General features: G+C 43.3%; 1 protein-coding gene across 3 annotated transcripts in view; it reads left to right on the plus strand.

Annotated features, from left to right (window-relative positions):
* Positions 1-20777, plus strand: part of NOVA1 (NOVA alternative splicing regulator 1) — a 258604-nt gene that overhangs the window by 192400 nt on the left and 45427 nt on the right. For all 3 annotated transcript variants that reach the window (XM_054972288.1, XM_054972290.1, XM_054972291.1), the window contains one exon: positions 5526-5692. In XM_054972288.1, coding sequence (XP_054828263.1) covers positions 5526-5692 — 167 coding nt within the window. The remainder of the gene's footprint in view (positions 1-5525; positions 5693-20777) is intronic.

Consider the following 20777-nt stretch of genomic DNA (forward strand, 5'->3'; position numbering starts at 1 on the left):
AATGATTTCATATGGGAAGGGAAGAAACCAAGAATAAGATTTAAAGTATTACAGGATGAAAAATAACTAGGAGGATTGGAAGTATAAAATTGTACCTCCAGGCAGCAGCATTGGTTTGTATAACCAACTGGATTATAAATTCAAGTAGAAGACACATTACATTGGAGATGCTAAAGAGGGCACTCGTAACTACTTTTGGCTTAAGAAATCACTAAAATCCATTCAAAAGCAAGCAATGTACTAATTAAAAGTATGGTTTCAACGCAGAAATAGATTGAGCCCACCAATTTTGCCATTGATATCGCCAATAAATGCTCACTGTGATGCCACCACTAGAAATTGACCAGTTTAGTTACAAATTTATGACAGATTAGCAAGGTAATGTGAAAACTTGGCAAGAAATTCAAGCGCAAGGGGGAAATATTCCATGGTTGATGTATCAACAAATAGTATCTGAGCTCAACGAACAAACTCTCAAAGAGGGTGGCAGATTAAGAGAAAAAACAGAATTCGAATTACTAATAAATGGTGACCAGAAGCACTTACTAGGAAAAATCTATAAAACTCTACTGCAACACCAAACAGAAATGGAACAAGTTAAAAATTGTATGGTAAAATGGATGAAAAAATTTGGAGAAACCATCTCCATGAATCATTGGAAAAATCTATGGCATTAAATTTACATATTGCCAATTGTTAAGAGAGTCTAAGCAAACCAAGGGAATCCACCCGGATAGTAATGAGCTGTAACAGACAATTCCGGGAATATTAAATTATCAATTCTTTATATTCAGTGCAAAGTGCAATTATGTAAATATACAAATTGATAAATATACAATAAATACAATAAGAATATCTGATTTCTCTGTCCCAACGTGCAATAAATATGATAAAAATTACTTGTTTTCTGTCCAAATCATTATGGAGAAGGTTTTTAGGGATCAATGTCCGTAAACTGTATATGATGGAAACTTAGCAACATACAAGGTTATAAATGGAGAGTCCCGAAGTGGATGCTGGGTGGCTCAAGTCCAAACTGTAAACTGTTCCGAAAGTGCCGACGGGATTATGCGTGCATATTTATACAATTCCTGTTTCGTATATAACATACTTCTATCTGGGCACGATTAAACATGGACTGTAGACAAGAGTCTGACATAATCAAATTCACTTTAACATCCATTGAAATTCATTAAAAATTCAATTTTATATATTTTTATATATGTTTACTCCATCTACTCACCGGTCCCCAATACACTGGTGACTCAAATATTGCTGCTTATACCTTCTTTTCCCAACTTCAATACATTACACGCATGGATCGACTGACAGACAGAAATCATACAGAGGAAAGGCTCCCTTAATCACAAACACTGAAGTGAATAATTGGCCCAATTACAGCAATTAACAAACACAATTACAACAATTACGCGGCAGTACAGAAGGCAATGCTACTTACACCACGTGCCAAATCCAACGAAACAGTAACGTTAAAGGAACATGCCGACCACATAAATGATATACATAAATCCTCAGATCAGTAGGTCAATAACCATGAAATCTTTCTATACAGCCCCAAAGGGGCATCTAGTGGATGAAGCAACGGTGGCTATACACTATCCTAAAATGCATGAGTAGTCCATTTCGCTATTGAGACCCCCCGGTGCCAAGCTCCTGAGTTTAAAGATCCACCTTGTTTCAAGTTGTAATAGTCTCCTGGGACTATCCCGAAGGTTTTCCTTGATCATATCCACAACTGTTATTCTAAGTTCTCTGGGGTTGTGCTGATGATTTAAACAATGCTGGACCAGTGGTGCCTCTCTAACCTGATTGCAAATTCTGGAAATGTGTTCCTGTACCCTGATTTTAAGGGGTCGTGTTGTACTGCCTACATAGATTAAGGGGCAGCTACAACGAATTGCATATACCACGTTAGATGTCCTACATGTACTAAAGCCACCTGGGATATCCCGACAATCGGGGGATAGTTCTTCAAACTTAACCATATGAGCACAAACATTACAGTCCCCGCACTGGAAGTGTCCCCTCGCTGCGGGGATAGCCAGGCTATGTGGTTGATTCTGCTGTTTAAATTCGGGACAGGTAAGTAGGTCTTTGAGGCACCGGGTTCTACAGAGACCGATGTCGGGGCTCGCCTCACACCCAGGGATGTTATTCACAAGATGCCAATGTTGCTGAATGATTCGACAAATGGGGGTGGCCAGAGTGGTGTAATCAAGTGGCCATTTCAAATGTTTATTTCCTATATGGGTTTTTGGGACTAATAGTTGTTCCCGCGGTGTCCTCACAGCCCGATTCCTAGCTGAATTAATAGCTGACAGCGGGTAGCCTCTGCTTGCCAGTGCTTTCCCTAATTGGTTGCCACTTTCCCTAAATCCCTAAAATCCCTAAAATCATGTGAAGAGTTCCGTTTCAGTCTAAGAAATTGACTGATGGGAATATTATATTTTAAGCACTGTGGGTGGAACGAAGAAAAATGGAGGTACAAGCACCTATCTGTATTCTTTTTAAAGGGGCACACGCCCAGTCTCCTGTCACCACTTTTGTAAACAATCACATCCAGATAGTTGATGCATTCACAATTCCCCTGCCAAGTGAACTTAATGTCCACACTAATCGTGTTAATCCACTGGCCAAACTGTTCTGTACTGGCCCGAGTCTCCATAATGGCTATGATGTCATCTATATAGCGGCGGTAATACCTAATGGACGCCTTAAAGGGGTTGTTAATATCATTCAAAATGTGATCCTTCTCCAGTTGCGCCATAAAGAGGTTCGCGATGCTTGGGGCCGCTGCACACCCCATCGCCACCCCTTTAGTCTGGTAGTAGAATTCCCCGTCAAACTTGAAATAATTACGTTCAAGTATAATATCAAGGATGCTTAAAAGAAAAGGAGTAGAAGGGCTCTGCGATCTCCTGGTTAACAAGGCTGTTTCCACCACCGCCCTCGCCCCATCATAGGGAATGGATGTGTACAAAGACAGCACATCAAGAGTCATCAAATAAGCTGAATTGGGTAGCTCCAATTGTTCCAATGAGGAAATGAGATGCATGGTATCTCGTAAATAAGCCTCCGTCCCGACCACAAGTGGCTGGAGGAAATGATCTAAGAACTGGGAGAGTGGTTCAAGGACCGAATTGCTCCCCGAAATAATTGGTCGTCCTGGAGGTGGTACGCCTCCTTTATGTATTTTTGGGAGCAAATAGAACACGGGGGTGCAGGGATTCCTATTCTGTAAACCCTCATACACCTTCTTATCTATTCCATATTGTACTAAGCCCTCGTCGAGGACTGTTTTAATGATCCTCTGGATCTGGGGCAGTGGATTGGTCGTAATTTTCTTGTAGTCAGCAGCGACTGAAAGTTGCCTAGTCGCCTCTTGGATGTAATGAACAGTATCCTGAATAACAATCCCTCTGCCTTTGTCAGCTGAGTTTATGACAATAGTGGGGTCATTCTTTAAAGAATTGAGTGCTTCCCACTCCCCCCGGTCCAAATTATATCTTCGAAATCTATTTTCTCTCTCCAAGTTTTCAATATCCCTCAAAACCACCCTTTCAAAACAATCAATAGATGGGTCGGAGATAGATGTACAAAAGGTAGATTTTGGTCTGATCTTACTATTAATATCCTGTGTCCCATCGGAGTTATTCCCAAAAAACTTTTTTAGTTTTATAAGCCTGGTAAGTTTATACACATCTATTCTTGTATTAAATGCATTGTAATTAGGTGTAGGTACAAACCCGAGCCCTTTGTTCAATACCCTCCTCTCGACCTGGGACAGTGGTCTCGAGGAGAGATTGAAGACTAAGTCCTCGGCTTGTATGGTCTCTTGGGGCGTGGTGGACCTTTTCCTAAAAAAGTATTCCGAGAGCCCCCAGAGGAGTAGGAAATATTGCGATTGCGCAAGTTTTTAGTACTAGTTCCCTCGTCCCCCGAGGTGTCAGTTTCCGAGGGTTCTGTGGTCTCGAATTCAGACCCAGTCTGGAGATTTTTAGCCCAGGAAACTCTTTTACGGGGCTTGGCAGAAAAATCTTCCTTCCAAGTATAGATCCTTCCAGAAGTGTAATCCTTCCTGTCCCGCTCAAACTTCCTTAGTTTTATTTCTTTGAGCTTCTCTTTGCTTTCTGCCACAGAGCGATCAAGCTCTGCCTTCTTAGCATCAAATTCCTTGGGACTCTCCATTTATAACCTTGTATGCTGCTAAGTTTCCATCATATACAGTTTACGGACATTGATCCCTAAAAACCTTCTCCATAATGATTTGGACAGAAAACAAGTAATTTTTATCATATTTATTGCATGTTGGGACAGAGAAATCAGATATTCTTACTGTATTTATTGTATATTTATCAATTTGTATATTTACATAATTGCACTTTGCACCTTTGCACTGAATATAAAGAATTGATAATTTAATATTCCCGGAATTGTCTGTTATAATTGTTAAGAGAGAACTGGTATAAAATGTTCATTAGATGGTATATGAGAGAATTAGTAAGGATTATAATGGACAGTACTGGAAATATCAATGTACAGATGCAATATTCTGTCACTTGTGGTGGACATGCAAAGAAGCATGAAGATTTTAGATAAAAATACACGAAGAGATGAAGCTCAGGTTTGAGTCGAACTCAAAAAATATGCTATCTTACCAATATCTTACTGAATGTTACAAAAGAACGGGGAAATCTCTTCCAGTATATGGTGACTGCCGTGAGAGTACTATATACAGCAAAATGGAAAACAGATTCTTGCCATGATATGCCTAAGTGGATAGACAAGTTGTATGAATATGCATCAATGGCTAAATTAATTCCTGTGTGCACAACAGACCAATACCAGAATTCCAGAAAAAATGGAAAGTTCGGATATAAGCATTCAAGGAGAAGGAGAGAACTCTTATATAAGCTAGTTGTGCTGTTACATATTTTGATTATACTTTTCTGTTGCAGCTCAAATGTAACTCAAATGTAGTGCTCTGTATTTTATGTTTCCATGCACTTTCTACTGTCATTTCTATCTTTTCTTTTTAAATAAAACTTTTATTATTTAAAAAAAGGAACTGCCAAAAGTACTATGGTTTTATCATAAAGTTTCCAGCAATTTCTAAAGTGTACTGACACTGACTTTCCCCCAGAGTCCCTACTGTATCTGTGGTGTTGCCTCCCACATATATGGGGTTTTTGAGCCCTTCTTTCTGGCAACAGTCTTGCCCACTGAAAATCCCCGCCTGAAAATCAGAGGCTCTCAAGAATCATGAGTGTCAATGAGATCCCATAAAAGGAAAATTGTTCCATTTGTATATGCAAAGAAGCACACTGCCTGTGTTCAAAGGCCTCTCTTGATTCAACCATTGTATTTCCAGGGTGGTTTTTGTTGTTTGTTTCATTTCCACAGATAGGCCATTATAAACAAGTTGAGCCAACATTTATTTGGTGTGGATTGAGATAACATTTTAAAAGCAAAAGAACAAAAATTTGCTTTATTTGTTTCTGAAGGTACGACAGAGCGGGTGTGTCTGATCCAGGGAACAGTGGAAGCACTAAATGCAGTTCATGGCTTCATTGCTGAAAAGATTCGAGAAATGCCTCAAAATGTGGCCAAGACAGAGCCTGTTAGCATTCTACAGCCTCAGACCACCGTCAATCCAGACCGCATCAAACAAGTGAGTTTTGGTTGAGAAAGGAATAATCTACTATTGTATAAATAGTTCACTGGAAGAAGCCTGAAGAAATTTAGAAGTTAAGACATTCATATTACCTGTGTATTGAAATAATGTCAGTTTTTTAGCAATTCCAACTACCTGTAAAGTCTCCCTCATTGTATAAGAAATGCCTAATTCAAAGTTGCTGTTAATTTCCCCCATTTAGAATCACCACCTGATGTTTGTATCATCAACAGAAAGACTTGTCAAACTGCCCTTTCTGAAGAGATGATACCAGGTTACTATTTAAAGACTCTCCCATTTTTCTGTTGTCAAAATGACCTTGCATGATCTTTTATTTTGTTTCAGGTTGTCTTTTGCAGGGTTTCCTAAAAAATATTCATGGTCATTAAAGTAAGCTGCCCAACAAGTTGGGCTGCTATATTAAAGCAAGTTGTATTTGCTGATTAAAATAAATAATCTATTTTAGCTCACAAATCAGCAGTTCTCAAATCAAAGGAGATTGATAGAGTATCAGGAAAGTATTAGTGTCCTAGGGCGGGTAGTGCTTTCCTTCTCTCAACAGTGTGGATAGGGTTGAATGGTTTCTGGAAAAGGACCTTGTTTGGCCTGTATGGGATTTGTGAGAATGACCTCATTTACATTTGTGAGTACAGTACTGCCACCATGCCAGTTTAATTTGGAAAGCACAGGAATAACAAATACTAGTTTTAATTATAGTACTCTTTAAGTGGCTTTAGGAGACCAGCAGAGAGATACTATTCATCTTCTAATGTCAATTATTCCAGAAGGGTAGCTATGTTTTGTCTGAAATTGACAGGTGTCTTTTGTCACCTTTGGTTTTTCAAGCTCAACAGAGTTTTTGCTATTAATGAATAACCCAGTCCCCCGATCCTTGAATACAACAGCACATTGCATGCAACTGAGCTTGAGAATCTCCATACATTCACCTGTAAAATTGGTGGAGGAGACTGTGGAAAGGAATGCAAAGTCAACAAATTTGAGAAGTGCTGCTATGGTAAATGAAAGCCCAACTCTTTGCTATGCACAAATTAGTTTGCAGATTTTTAACATGCACATATTAGATAGCTCATATGTGAAGTCCACACATAAACCTTCCAAAATGGTAGGCCTTCTGTGAGTAAACTGAGCAGCCTATGCCCACGACAGGTCAGGCATAATAAAGTAATAATCTTGCTTTTAGTATGTTTTTAAAAGAATAATGTAAATTAATGTAAGTATTAAAATATATTCCAACCTGCCTTTTTGTGATTTCCTATATATAATGATCAAGTTGTGCAAATAAGGGTCAATACTTAAGAGAGTAGATATTTTTTCAAAAGCCACAAAGTATATATAATGTGGAGGGAGCACTGCTTGTTAAAACTTTTTCCCCTTCATAAACAATCATTCCACTTCAAAGTTAAAACAGTTGGACACTCTGTAAAACTATTTTTTTTAATATTAAAGACTGCTATTCTCCTGTAGTTAAACAAACCTGGTTTTTCTTTCAAATAGATTGGCTCTATGATAAGAGAATCTGCATGGCATGCAGAAGTTCCCAGGTTCAGTCTCCAGCATCTCCAGTTAACAGAATCAGGTGGTAGGCGATGTGAAAGACCTCTACCTGAGACCTTGGAGAGCCACTGCCAGTCTGAGTAGATAATACTGACTTGATGGACCAATGGCATGAATAAGTTATTTTTCAAATAATTGTAGGCTGATAACATAAAATATAGAAATAATTAATGTCCTTATCTTTGATTCATAATCATAATCTCTAACATTTCAGAATATTTATGGGGTGTAATTACAGGGGAAAGCAGTATCACTCGCCATTTGTATTATAATTTAACTATTTTACTAGTAAAAGGAGAGTAGTGCTAAAGAACCAAGTGATTGGGTTTGCTTTCTGTGATCTACAAACATTCATGGTTTGTGTTAATTTTTCAGGAGATCATAATTCCTTCATTCACATCAGGAAGATTTTTATTTATCTTTGCACTCACTTTCATCTTAAAAGCAATGAAACAAGAATATTTCTAAAGAACTATGTCAAAATTCTCTCATGTAAGAAGACCTCCATGTTTACAAAAATATTTGTATGCCTATTGGAAGTGTGGGTGTTAGGGGTGTACACAAAAAATTGCTAAATATGATTTCTTTTTGTTTTACTGAACATGAGGGGAAAAATTGGAATTTACTGAATTCTGAATTGATTCTCTTCATTTGATTCATGAATTTGTGAAAAATTCGGCCATTGTTTTCTATTGGAAAATCACTGTGGGAGATATCTGGTGGGCTGAGGTGTCATTTTTCAACCAAATATCACCATATTTGGAGGAAAATGACTCAGAGTTGTTCTCTAAAGATCCCCAAGTTCCATGATCTTGGGAGTCAATTGTATGGGCCCCCAAAGGAGGTGCCCCCACCTACTCTCCATTATTACCTATGGGGAAAATATCTCGGAGCTATCCAGGGGGCTGTTGTAGCACTTCTCATGAAAATGCCTCCAAATTTTCAGAGAACCTACTCTTGACTGTCCTCTAATGACTCCCCAAGTTTCAGGAAGATTGGACCCCAGAGACCAATTCTGTGAGCCCCGAAACAAGATTCCCCCAGCCATTTCACTGGGGGAAAAGTCAAAGCTGACTCCCAGTGCAGAAAGACACTGGGGCAAGGCTGCTACAGCCAAGGCACACTCCCAAATGCAAGCAGAGCTCATCCTAAAGAAAGCCAATAGAATGAAACTGAGACACAGGAATGGAATCCCCCCCAGAGCCAAAGTGAAGGAAGGGGACCAATACCACTTCATAGAATCACATCAATTCCACCCAAACCAAACTGAAATAAGGGACACTGGTGGAACTTAGCCCAACAGAAGCAAACTGAAGGAAGGGAATGCTTTGTGCTTGTGGTTGGGTACTGCTTGGTTCTGTTCTGTATTGTTTCCCCACTGGCTGAACCCAGTATCTGGCTGCTATGAATGACACTGGTTCTATTGGGCTAATGGGAGTCATCTTTGACTTATTTACCCAGTGGTAACAATGGAATGGTTCAGGATACCTTTTTAGGGCGATTTTCCCATAGAAAACTATGGCCAAATTTTACCTAATTTTTTTTTTAGTAAAAATTCAGGATACCTGATTTTTGATTCAGAATAACCAGATTTTACCAAATAAGCCAAAATTCAGTATTTTCATCCAAATTTCGAACCAAACTGCACATCTCTTGTGGGTATATGTTTCGGGAGGCTTGTCCTAAAACCTAGATGTAAGCAGCTGACTATGTCATTTGATAGAAAGATGAGATATAAAGGGATAATATAAATTAAAGTAAGGATTTAAGTGCTCTGAAAGCTGAAAATAATAGTCTAAAATACAATTGTCTAAATTGGCAAGAAAAAATGCTGAAAATATACATTTTATAAACTGCAGCAGCAGGGAAAGGGGCATTTCCACCCCCAGATCAGCTGCTTGTCAGGGATCTCCCCGACAAGCACCCGATCCAGTCCTACAGGGGTGAAATGCCCCTTTCCGTGCTGCTGTGCAGCAGCAGGGAAAGGGGGAATTTCCACCCCCGGATCAGCTGCTTGTTAGGGATCTCCCCAACTAGCAGCCGATCCAAGCCTGCAGGGGTGAAATGCCCCTTTCTGTGCTGCTGCGAAGTGGCAGGGAAAGGGGCATTTCATCCCCCGGATCAGCTGCTTGTCAGGGATCTCCCTGCCAAGCAGCTGATCCAAGCCGGCAGGGGTGAAATGCCCCTTTCCGTTCTGCTTCACAGCAGCACAGAAAGGGACATTTAAACCCCACGAAGCACGAGCCAGTTTGCAAACCTGGGCAAGTTTTTGAAAGTTCGTAGTTCGTGAAATGGAACGAACCACGAACTGCACAGTTCTTTTTTTCCTGGTTCGTGCCCACCTCTAGTTCTAAGCATTGGGGGGAGAGCATATAGGAGAGAGGGAACCATGCAGTAGGCTCCACTCGAATCTTCAGTCAAAATATCCTGTCGCTTTCCACACTATGGACAATACGCATCATTACTCCTATATCAAACCCATTGCAAAACTCTAAAAACTGGGAGTCCAAACGTTAGTTAAATCTGAAAGGGATCTTAGCTTTGTTAAAACTCACTAGAATTGTCTGTTTTAAGTAAAATCACTGTTTTCCATATGAAGGAAATATTAACACAGATAGAAATAAGAAATTAAATAAATAATAAGTTGCATTCATTTTCTGAGTTCACTTTTACAATATGTGACTACTAGAGACATACACCAATTCCTGAAGAAAAAAAATTGTAGCCCATATTGCAGTAAGGATGGCTGCAGCTTAAATAAAGAAATATTTTCTAATTTCATAAAGATCTTGTATGTTGCACAAAGTTTCATACTAAGGAAGCTAAGGAGATGAAATTAGCTCTAGAGAAACTACCACAACAGGCTATGATAGTATTGCCCCACCTTTCAAATGCAAGCAGGTTAGTATAGCTTGCCTCCCGTTTTGCACCCAAGGAATCAGTTGCCCCTCTGCCTCTTTTCTGTCCGCTGTGAGATGAATTAAAGTTTCTGAGACAGTATAGTGGTCAAAGGAAAATTGAAGTGCATTTGAGCTAAATTCAAGCAACATGTTCCTTACTAGAGATGGGCACGATCCGCATTACGATCCAAAAAACCCCACGGTAATGGCAATCATGCGATCGTGACTCAGCGGATTGTGATCGGCCACGGCCAGTGATCCAGCGATCAGGAGGGGGCTGGATCGGGGCTGGCTCGTTCTTGGATCGGGAAGCCAGACACTCAGGCACCAGTAATCTATTCCCAGGGCAACGGAGCCAGGGGAATGCCTGAGCTGCGTTTCCCCTCCTTCTGTCGCCCTGGAAACCCGAATGGAAGCCCAGCTTTCCTTGATCAGCAGGGCTTCCTTCCAACCACGGAGCAGCAAAGCAGTCACCAGTTAGGAGAAGACACCCAGGGGAGGGAGGGTGAAGGGGGTGTTCTGTAGCCATGGGCTCTCAAATCTCATCCCTGCAAACCTTGATAGGCAGCTCTGACGGCTGAACACAGACAGCCAAACGCAAACACAGATGTCGCCAGCATCACCCACCGTTCTTTTCTCGCCAGCGCACTCCTTTTTGACCTGGCAGGCGGGCACATGGGGGGTGCCTCCAGTGAGCGGCCAGACCCCCTGCCCCCTGAGGGGAGGCGGCTCATCGCTGTCTTCCCGGGCCCGCTGGGCCCGGTGGCCGCTGCCAACACCCACCTTCCCACATAGCTGGGAATAGCAGCATGCCCCGCTTTGGCCTCCACGATCCACAGATTGGGAACGGGAGATGATCGGTGTGGATCGTTTAGTTGGGATCATCACCGGCGCTGATCCACAATCAGCTGGATCGGCAATTTTTTTTGGATTGTGCCCATCTCTATTCCTTACCATCTGAATTTAGCCTCAAAAGTATGGTTGTCTAAAACTGCAGTTGCTTATCAGCTGTCACAGTAAAGTTCCTATAGTTATAGTACAGGGAAGAATGAACAACCTTACCACTTCTACACTAGTTCCTACATGGCTCATTTGACTCAGAGAAAGGGAGCATATGCATGCAATCTTTTAAATAATACCTGGCTTTTAATTATAAAACATTTTGTTTTACATTCAAGATTATAGTTTTGGTAGAGAGCATAAAACCCACTTTTATACCTTATGAATATATAAGGAGCTTTTTCTTATCTTGTGCAGCAAGATCCAAAATCTAGAGAACAATAGAAGAGTGAATAGTACTGCCACAAGTACGCTCAGCAAAAGTATAGTCTGCTGCAAAGTTCTTCTAGCTTTAACAATGATATATAATAAAACATTCTGACTAGTTCTTTACTAGAACCTTGCTAGAAGGCAGCTAATAATTATTGAAAGCTTCGCTGATACTGTGAATGATTCAGTGTTAAAAATGGAAATTCTTTAAAGTGAATTAATCTTATGATTCTAATCACTTCATACATCTCATTACCAGAAGCGAATAATTTTTAAATACAAGCATTTGCCTAATGCAAAATACTAATTTTAAGATTTTTTTCCTTTGTTGTACGTAGTAATTCAAAGTTATTGAACTGCTTCCAGCTTTCTGCAATATGCAGTGCTATCTAAAACTATTTCATTGATACCTTTATGAAGTAGCATGTGTCTAAAGTGAACAGAATTTCCAGTCATATGACAGAAAATTTTAAAATAAGTAATGATGGATCATCTTTTTTTAAAGATACTGCATCAATTAGTAAAAAATAGGAGCAACTTAATGTATTTTGGAGTATCCCTCACATATGAGGGAACTGGAACAAATTTTAAAAGTGCCATAGAAATGTTTTAATAACAGATGTTGGCCTAAGCAAGATCTTTCTATAAAAGCAATGACCTTTGCAATTAGAGAAGGATCCTTTCCAGCTTTCCTGTTTTCAGTATCTTACTTGGAAGTTGAAACCTTAGAGTATCTTCTCCCTCCCCTCACCAATAGAAAAGAGGTCAATTTTTCTTGATTTCCCCCCGTCAGGTCCATTAGAACCAGACAGTATAAACTGGGGCCCCGCAAAGAATCACTGAAACAATTTGAAAATCCTGCTGCTGTAGCATATTGGTTAAGTGGCTGGGCTATGAATCAGTATTCTGCTGGTTCAACTCCTACTATTGCCATGAATTTTGCAGGTGGCCTTGGGCAAGCCACTCCTCTCAGCTCCAGATCCCCAGCTATATTCTGGGGATAATAATAACACTGACTTTGTTCTGAGCATGGCAATAATCTGTCCAGAAGGAAGGTATATGAGCTCCATTATATTGCTTATATTATCCACATGGGCCTAGCTAGTAATTCTTTGTGACTTCACAGGTTTCCCCCCCCCTTGTGATAACCATTATTGCTTCCACAATAGTCTTTTCCTATTGTTAATACCATTTACTCACTTGCTTATTCCCGAGTATCCAGATTATTTTTACCCAAACATTTTAAAAATTGTTCATTTGTAATGATCTTTTGGACTTCCCTGTAACTGCAGCTCAGTCCTTTCAGGTGTAAGTGGTATGGAGGTTTTTCTCACTTGGTTTGGAGAAGTGTTTTGTGACATGGCTGGTAATGGTATTGTAATCCCACCTTTCCATTATGTGGCTGGCAACAGAATGCAATCCTGCCTCTCTCCATGATATCCCCAGTGCCTTTTCTCATCTCTTTACCGTTCGTCATCACTACAGTTCATCACTTCAGACGGTGACTATCCTCCTCCTCCCCTATGTCCCCAAGTTTTCTTTCCTTTTAAAAATTAAAATGTGTGCTATGTGTTCACTCAATTGCTGGTTCATGCACACCACTTGGGTTGGAGGTGGAATGCAAACTCCCCCTCTACCCAGACAGCAGCAGTTGAAATGGGAGCTTTTACATTATGGTTATTGGATGATTGTTTGCAACAAATATGATTTGCAGGACATAGGAGATTTTACAGGGAAAGAAGATATGAAGTGAAATTCCAAAGTTAGTAGGACTTTTATTAAACATGACTTTTGTATTTGTTTCTAAATTAATGTATGCTCTGTAAGCACCAGTGCTTGCATGTGCATTCTTTCTGGAAAAAATCTTCCCCTTCTCTAGAGCAACAGTAATGGTTTCAGCAACAGGTGCTCTTTACAAGAAAAGAGATGGGGAGGCTAAATTCTCTGAGCAGAAGGAAAAAAACTCATTTTTGTTGTCTAGTTGTGTCTATGATTTTCAAAAAATAAACATTCTGAATGGGGGAAATATCCAAGTTCTCCATTTTCCTATGGTAATTTCCATGTCAAAGTCTGTACATAATTTATGCCTCTATATTGTATGCATAAATTACGCATATGTTGTGTATGATCTTGTGCACTTAAGTGGGGATGATATTGGTATTTCCATCCTGTTCCTTAACACTCCTAGTGATTTTTACTGCTGTTGCAACACATCTCCATTACTTCTTAAAAGAAACCCATTTTTCTACAAAGCATTTCATTCACACAATCATTTGAGGCTGTAGAAGCATCATTTTTATTAAGGCTACAGGCTGAGCTCGTCTGGATCAGGGGAGGACCCTTAAACTGCTGCATATAATAGGGAATAAAGAAGACTTGCAGTGACAGTTCAAAGACAACATGAACTGAGCAAGCCTGGCATCAGATAACACAAAGAGCTGAGGCTGGAGCAGTGTCTTCTTGTGTTTATTTTATGGAAGACTATAATAAGCCTATCTTCACTCTAGTTTAGTTAGCCCCTATTCTGGTGGTCCCTTCTGAAGTTTCATTGAGTATACCGTGCTGATGAAGGAAAGGGAATGGCAGACAGGGATAGAAACTAGTCTTTTTGAGAACTTTCCCCTTGAGAATCTCTTAATCTAGCCTAGTACAGTAACCAGGAAAAACCAAAAATGAAATAAAATAAAATAAAATGTATAACTCAAGTATGCTATTGCACATTGTATAACTCAAGCACATTGTATATCTCAAGTATGCTATTTCACTTTCATACTTGTATATAGCATTGACTGAATATTCTTTTCACAGAATCACAGAGTTGGAAGAGGCCATACAGACATTCTAGTCCAACCCCCTGCCTAATGCAGGATGAGCCTAAAGCATCCCTGACAAATATTCACCCAGCCACATCCAGCCAAATATATCCACAATGCAGACAAATCACCGCATTTGCCATCATTAATCCATATATTTAAAAAATACATGTACCTGCATTGAACAACATTTGTGAGGAGAAGCCAGGGCTCTGATTCTGGGAACCCAAGGAAATTCCATTTGGTTAAAAATGCTGAAAAATCTGCACCTTTTGCTTCTACATTTCTCCAAATTAGCTTTATGACATGCAGTCTGATCCAGGAAGATTCAAGATCATCTTCATTTCTAGTCCTCAGTGAGTTGTTGACCAACGATCCAGAGTTTGTGAAACCAATACAGAGTTTGCTAGCAATTTCCCTCAGTCATTTGCTACCAAATAATACTGTGAGTTAATCCAATCGGTTCATGGATTTTGAAACAGGTGCCCTATGTAAAGCCAGCAACTTTTAAATATTTGGAAACATTTGTTTCCCGGACTGCTGACATTAAAGAGCCAGTCAGGAAATCTTGAAAGACTGTCTTATCAAGCAATGAAAATAACTTCATCACTAGACTCTTTTATCAAAAGGGACTTTGCATCTTCTCTTACAATAATTTCCTCTTCCTACTTTATTGTGAACTGTGGTTTCTTTTTACCTTTGCAACATTTTCCAGATGTTAGTTACTCCCTGCCAATTAGCTATCTCGAAATTATCCTGCTGTACTTGAAGTTTACAGAGTCACATTTTATCTTCTGACAAGCAGGAGAATGAAGATAATCTCATACCTGTTCCTGTAAAGGGTATATGTTACCTTCATGTATACGTTAAAAGCTACATTCACTCAATCCTTATTACATGTACTTCACTTACAGATCTTTGGAAGATAGTTTCAGCTGGGTAGCCTTATTAATCTGTAATAGTACAACAAAAATTGAGTCCAGTAGCAGCTTAATTTAAATTAATTTTCCAGAATATAAGCTTTTGTGAGTCAAAAAAACAGAGGATCACCAAACAAAACAGAAAAAGCTTCACCACTGGTAGAAGCCAATGGTAGAGGGAGACAGACAAATCTCTCTGGGGAAGGAATTCCATAATTTTGCTATCACAGCCAATAAGACCTTCTAGGATTGCCATCTTTGCCCTTGAAATTAGCTGTTCACACGGGGGATGGTACTTGATTGTTTGCTTTTATTACTTTTATCCTTAGATTTCTCCATTAAAAATAAATATATGTCCAGGTTGAATTATTTTATTACTTTTTAAGATATGTCATCATTCCATGTCTAATGGCTACCCATGATTATGACTGGGTGAGATCATTTGTCAAAAGAGTTGCTTTTCTTTAAGAGAGGTCAACAATCAAATTTTCTTTCCTCCTATTCCTTCAGTCTCTCCTTCTAAGGGCCAAACAACATGAGTTCTCTGATTATCATCACTTGTATTTTACCTATCTTATTTTCCCCTCAACTGAACTAAAGATTCAGTGAGATTGTTTAAATTAGGAAAACAGTATGAGAGTCAAGGGTTAAACTTTTTTTTTTGCCCAACAAGATGAGCTTCAAACTAGCTGTATACAGTTGCTAATTAGCTTTTAAAAACAGGCAAGCAGTTTTATTCATAAAATGTTCATGAAACACATGGTTTGTCTCTAAACAGTTTATTCAACAGCTGATTATTTTGAAATTAGAATCCTTCCCATCTTGATGGGCATTCCGCTTAAGTGATCAGAGAACTTAGTTGAAAGGCTTTTTTTGAGTGCTAGCAGTCTTAATTTTCTAGTAAGTTCTAGTTTAGGTTGAGGAAGTCACAATTAGACATAGGCATGAACAGCATTATGAACAAAAAAAACCCCACAAACAGCCCATTCGTCTGTTCGCGAACAAGCCGTTCATGAGGCAACATTGCAAACAAACAAGTCATCGCAAGCCTCATTCGTTGCATTCGTCCGCTGTTCGTGAAGCCAGACACTCGGGCACCTTCAATCAATTCCCTTGGCAACGGAGACAGGGACTGCCTTAATGCTGACTGCACTTCTGTCGCCCTGGAAACCCCAGTTTGAGCCCAACTTAGCTTGATGGGCAGGTCTTCCTTCCAAGTGTGGAGCTCCAAATTGGTTACAATTGGTTACATGGCAGAAGAGACCAGGAAGGAGGCAGGGTGAAGGGGTGGTGTTCTATAGCCATGGGCACTCCAATCTCATCCCTGCAAACCCTGTTAGGCAGTTCTGACTGCCAACCACAGACCTCCTGCTTTTCTCTATGAGACCTCTGGTTATAAAAGGGCACTGTGCTCCCAGTTCTGGCTTTCAGTTTCAGCAGGCAGTGGAGTGGGACAGAGCTGTTGCTAGCCTTTTGGAAGAGAGACAGGGAGAGTGCATTGGAGCTGGGATATTTTCTGTGGGTGGTGGGTGGGATAGGAATCTATCCCCTCTGGTTCCAGGGCTGCTGCCAGGCCCTGGGGCCAAGCTCAGTGGGCACCTCGACTGAGGGCTCACACTGATTATTATTATTGTCAGTGCCTGATCTGGTCAGGTTTCTGGGAGTGCTGGGCTACAGCTCTACCCCCTCCCTCTGGTTCCAGGGCTGCTGCCTCGCCCTGGGGCCAAGCTCGGTGGACACCTCGGCCGAGGGCTGAAACTGATTATTAGTGCCCGATCTGGTCAGGTCTCTGGGAGTGCTGGGCTATGGCTCTAGCCCCTCCCTCTGGTTCCAGGGCTGCTGCCAGGCCCTGGGCCAAGCTCGGTGGGCACCTTGGCTGAGGGCTCATAGTGTTGTCTCCTTTTCTTTCCTCCTTAATTCTTGTCTGCTGGCACAATGAGGCTTTGGCCATGAGCCAAGGGTGGCCGTGGGGGGAGGTGCAAAGATTATCCTGGTTGCCTCGTGGGAAGCAGTACTGGGCAGGGCTCTGGGGCAGCAGAGACTCCTGCTCCCCCAAAATCACTTGTGGGGGCTGTGGAGGAGGCTGAAGAGCTCTTGCCGCTGGGGGAAGAGGAACTTTTTAAACTGTTTGAGAAGGAGATAGCTGAGGGATCCATGGAGGAATGGTTTGGGTTTGATGAAACATCCATCCCGTCCGCACCCCAAACTCCTGGTGCTGTCCCAGCCTGCAGTCCACCCCTCACTCCGTCTTCCGTTGCCAGCTCCATGGTGCAGCCAGTAACCGTTCGTCCTCCCTCCCCTGGAACAGTTAGTTGGCCACGGTTCAAACTCCATATTGAGGCACTTTTGGTCCCTTCCAAATGACCCATGTGTGGTATGGTGCCATGTCTGTGATGCCCTGGTGTGCAGGGGCAATGACCCAAAGCACCTGTCATCAACGGTCCTGACTAGGCACCTGAAAACACACCACCTGAGCCTGTGGTCTCCGTCTTCAGCCAGCGAAACATCCGGTGGGGGGAGACAGAGGGCTACCAGTGCCTCTGAGCCAGGATCAGAGGGAGGGTCTCCAGAATCCCCCCTAGCACGAAACCTTGCCCCGAGGGTATTGCTGGTGGGAGTGGAACAGTTAGGCAGGCCGCCCTTAGGGAGATTATTCCATCAGGGACAAGGATAGTGCTGTTGAAAAGGGTGAGGTCGGGCTCAGGAGGTGGGCATTCGTGTTGTGGCAGAGACGATTGCCCTGCAAGAATTTCCCCTATCCGTTGTGGAGGGCGTGGGCTTCCAAATGCTGCTTCAACACTTTGCCCTATGGTTCTCCATGCTGTTACGGCATACCGTTGGGCATCGAGTCCTTCCTGCCCTCTACCAGTCTGTGCGAGACATGGTGCTCAGGGCGCTGTCGGCCAACAAAGGCCATACAGTACACTTCACTGCCAACCTCTGGAGTGGCTGCCATCATGGGTACCTTGCCATCAGCCCACTGATGGCAACCAGAGGACCTCTGCTGCCCCAGGCCAAGAACTGGCACCCGGAGAAAGGTGCAATGCTTGACACCGGGCTACAGGGCAGTTCTTCTCCAGGCCCGGGGAATGGACGAGGTCCATACTGGGAAGAATGTCACCACCACCGTAAAGGCGGCTCTGAGTGAGTGGATGGCGGGGGTGGAAGGGTTTTTCTGTGGCTTCATGGTGACGGACACGGGAAGCAACATGTTGGCAGCCCTGAAAGAGGCATCCCTCCCGGGCCTGGTGTGCATGGCGCACAAGCTGCACCTGGTGATGAGGGACGTGCTCAGGCTGGGGAGCAAGCCAAGGGACAGCTGGGACGAGGGAATGTTGTGGACGTGCAATCTGCTGGACAGCTGCCGCCACATCACTTCCCACTTCTGCAGCATCAACTCTTCCCGCGAGCTGTTCCAGAGGCAGTGGGAGGGGGGACCCTGAGCACCAACTCTTTCAGGACCTGTCCACCTGATGGAACTCCACCTACGACATGATACGTCTGGTGGAGCAGAGGGACCCATTGCAGGACATTCTGTCATCCACGAATGTTCTGAGGAGGGGAGAGGAGCTGAGCCTCAGCTCCATGGAATAGAGAGTCCTTGCCCAGATGTCCCGGATGCTGAAACCCTTTAAGGAGGCCACCGAGCTCTTTTGCTCCTACGAGGCCAGCCTGGGTCAGGTCATCCCCCTGATCCATGGGCTCCACCAGTTCTTTGCCAAGGAGCTTGAGTATGAGAAATAGCTGCTCCCAAGGGTCCAGGACTTTTTGAGGAGCATCCAGGCATGCGTGGCTGAGCGCTTGCATCCTCTGTGTCATGAGGTGCCATAAGAAATGGCCTCCCTCTGTGACCCCCAGATCAAGGGCAGCATCGCCATGTGGGCAGGTCAGATGCAGTGCTGGAAAAAGAATCTCCACACAGTGGTGCTCCGTTTTCAGAAAGAGAAGGCAGGCCTGAGAGAACCGGACAGGGGCGAGGGGCGGGCAGCGGAGAAGGAGGAGGAGGAGGGGTGGAGGAGTTGGGAAGAGAGCCACGCCAGGAGACATCCAACCAAACAACCCCGCTTTTTCGGGGCTACAGTGCGAGAGTACCTGGCGGAGCCCACTGAGCCCCCCCACACACACACTCTAAACCTTTGGAGTATTGGGCAATTAAATCTGCCACATGGCCAGACCTGTCCATCGTCGCAACCAACATCCCCTCCTGCCCTCCCACCAGCGTGCAGAGTGAGTGCATGTTTTCCCACCTCGGAGACCTCCTCCATCCCCGCCATGCACGTCTGCACCCGGACCTGGTGGACATGTTGACCTTTGTGAAGGTCAACCTCAACTTCCTTGGGTAACCTCCTTTGGACCTGGACCTACCTGGGCTCTGAGCCTCCCCAAGTCTACTGTTGTTCCCTGCCAAGCTCCTGTGCAGCGGGCTCCAGCCCTCCTCGGTTCTCGGGGCTGCATCCACAGCTGGTAACCCATGGTCCTTCTCTCTGAGACAAGTTCCCGGATGCTCTCTCTTTCAACCTCTCCCTCTCTGGATGGCACAAATTTGACCCTTCCCCACAATTTGTCCTGCCCATTGCATCCTCTGCCTGACGATTTCCTGGACAGTCACTGTTTCATCCTCGTCGTCTGTGGATGGAACCGAAGCTACCCTTCCCAACTACCTCTCCTGTCCTGCCCATCCCGTCCTGTCCACGAAGGCAGGAAGGTGGGTGATGTCATCTACCGCCACTACCCTGCGACACAGTGGGTTTCTCAGCTCATGGCTCAACAACCAAGGGATCTTCTCAGTCCTGCTCTGCGATGCAGCTGGTGGTAACCCTTTGTCCCTATCTCCCTGACATGTTTCCTGACAGTCCCACTTTGAACCTCTCCCTCTCTGGAACTGCTCAGATGCCTCCCAACCTGTCCTGCCCTGCCCACTGAATCCTTTCTGCGAAGGCAGGAAGGTGGGCAATGTCTGCTGCCGCCTCTTTTGACCACGAGAGATAGCTCTGCTGCTGTTGCTGATAGGGTTGTACCACACAGTACCCCCCTTTCCATGGCACCTGCTATCCCCTCTGATCAGGGGGGAATGGGTCCTTCCCACCCTTTCTGTGAAGGCAGTAAGGTGGATGCTGTCTGCTGCTATTGGTTTTGGCCAGGAGGGACAGCTCAGCTGCTGTTGCAGATAAGGTTGCACCACATGGTACCCCCCCTTTCCATGGCATGTGCTGTCAGCTCTGAGCAGGCGAGAATGGGTCCCTTCCACCCACCCTTTCCGTAAAGGCAGGAAGGTGCGTGCTGTCTGCTGCTGCTGCTTTTGGGTACGGGGCAGCTCAGAAGATGTTTCACATACAGTTGCACAGCACGCAACCCCCTGTCAACGGCACCGGCTGTCCCCTCTGAGCAGGGGGGAATGGGTCCCACTACGACTCACGTCCTTTCCACTAAGTCAGGGAGCTGGGTGCTGTCTGCTGCTGCTACTTTTGGCCACGAGGGGCAGATCAGAAGCTGTTGCACATGTAGGTATGCAACACAGCACCCCCTGTCAACGGCACTGGATGTCCCCTCTGAGCGGGGGGAATGGGTCCCTTCCGCCCTTTCTGTGAAGGCAGGAAGGTGGGTG

Source organism: Eublepharis macularius, chromosome 2, assembly GCF_028583425.1.
Source record: "Eublepharis macularius isolate TG4126 chromosome 2, MPM_Emac_v1.0, whole genome shotgun sequence".
NCBI lineage: Eukaryota > Metazoa > Chordata > Lepidosauria > Squamata > Eublepharidae > Eublepharis > Eublepharis macularius.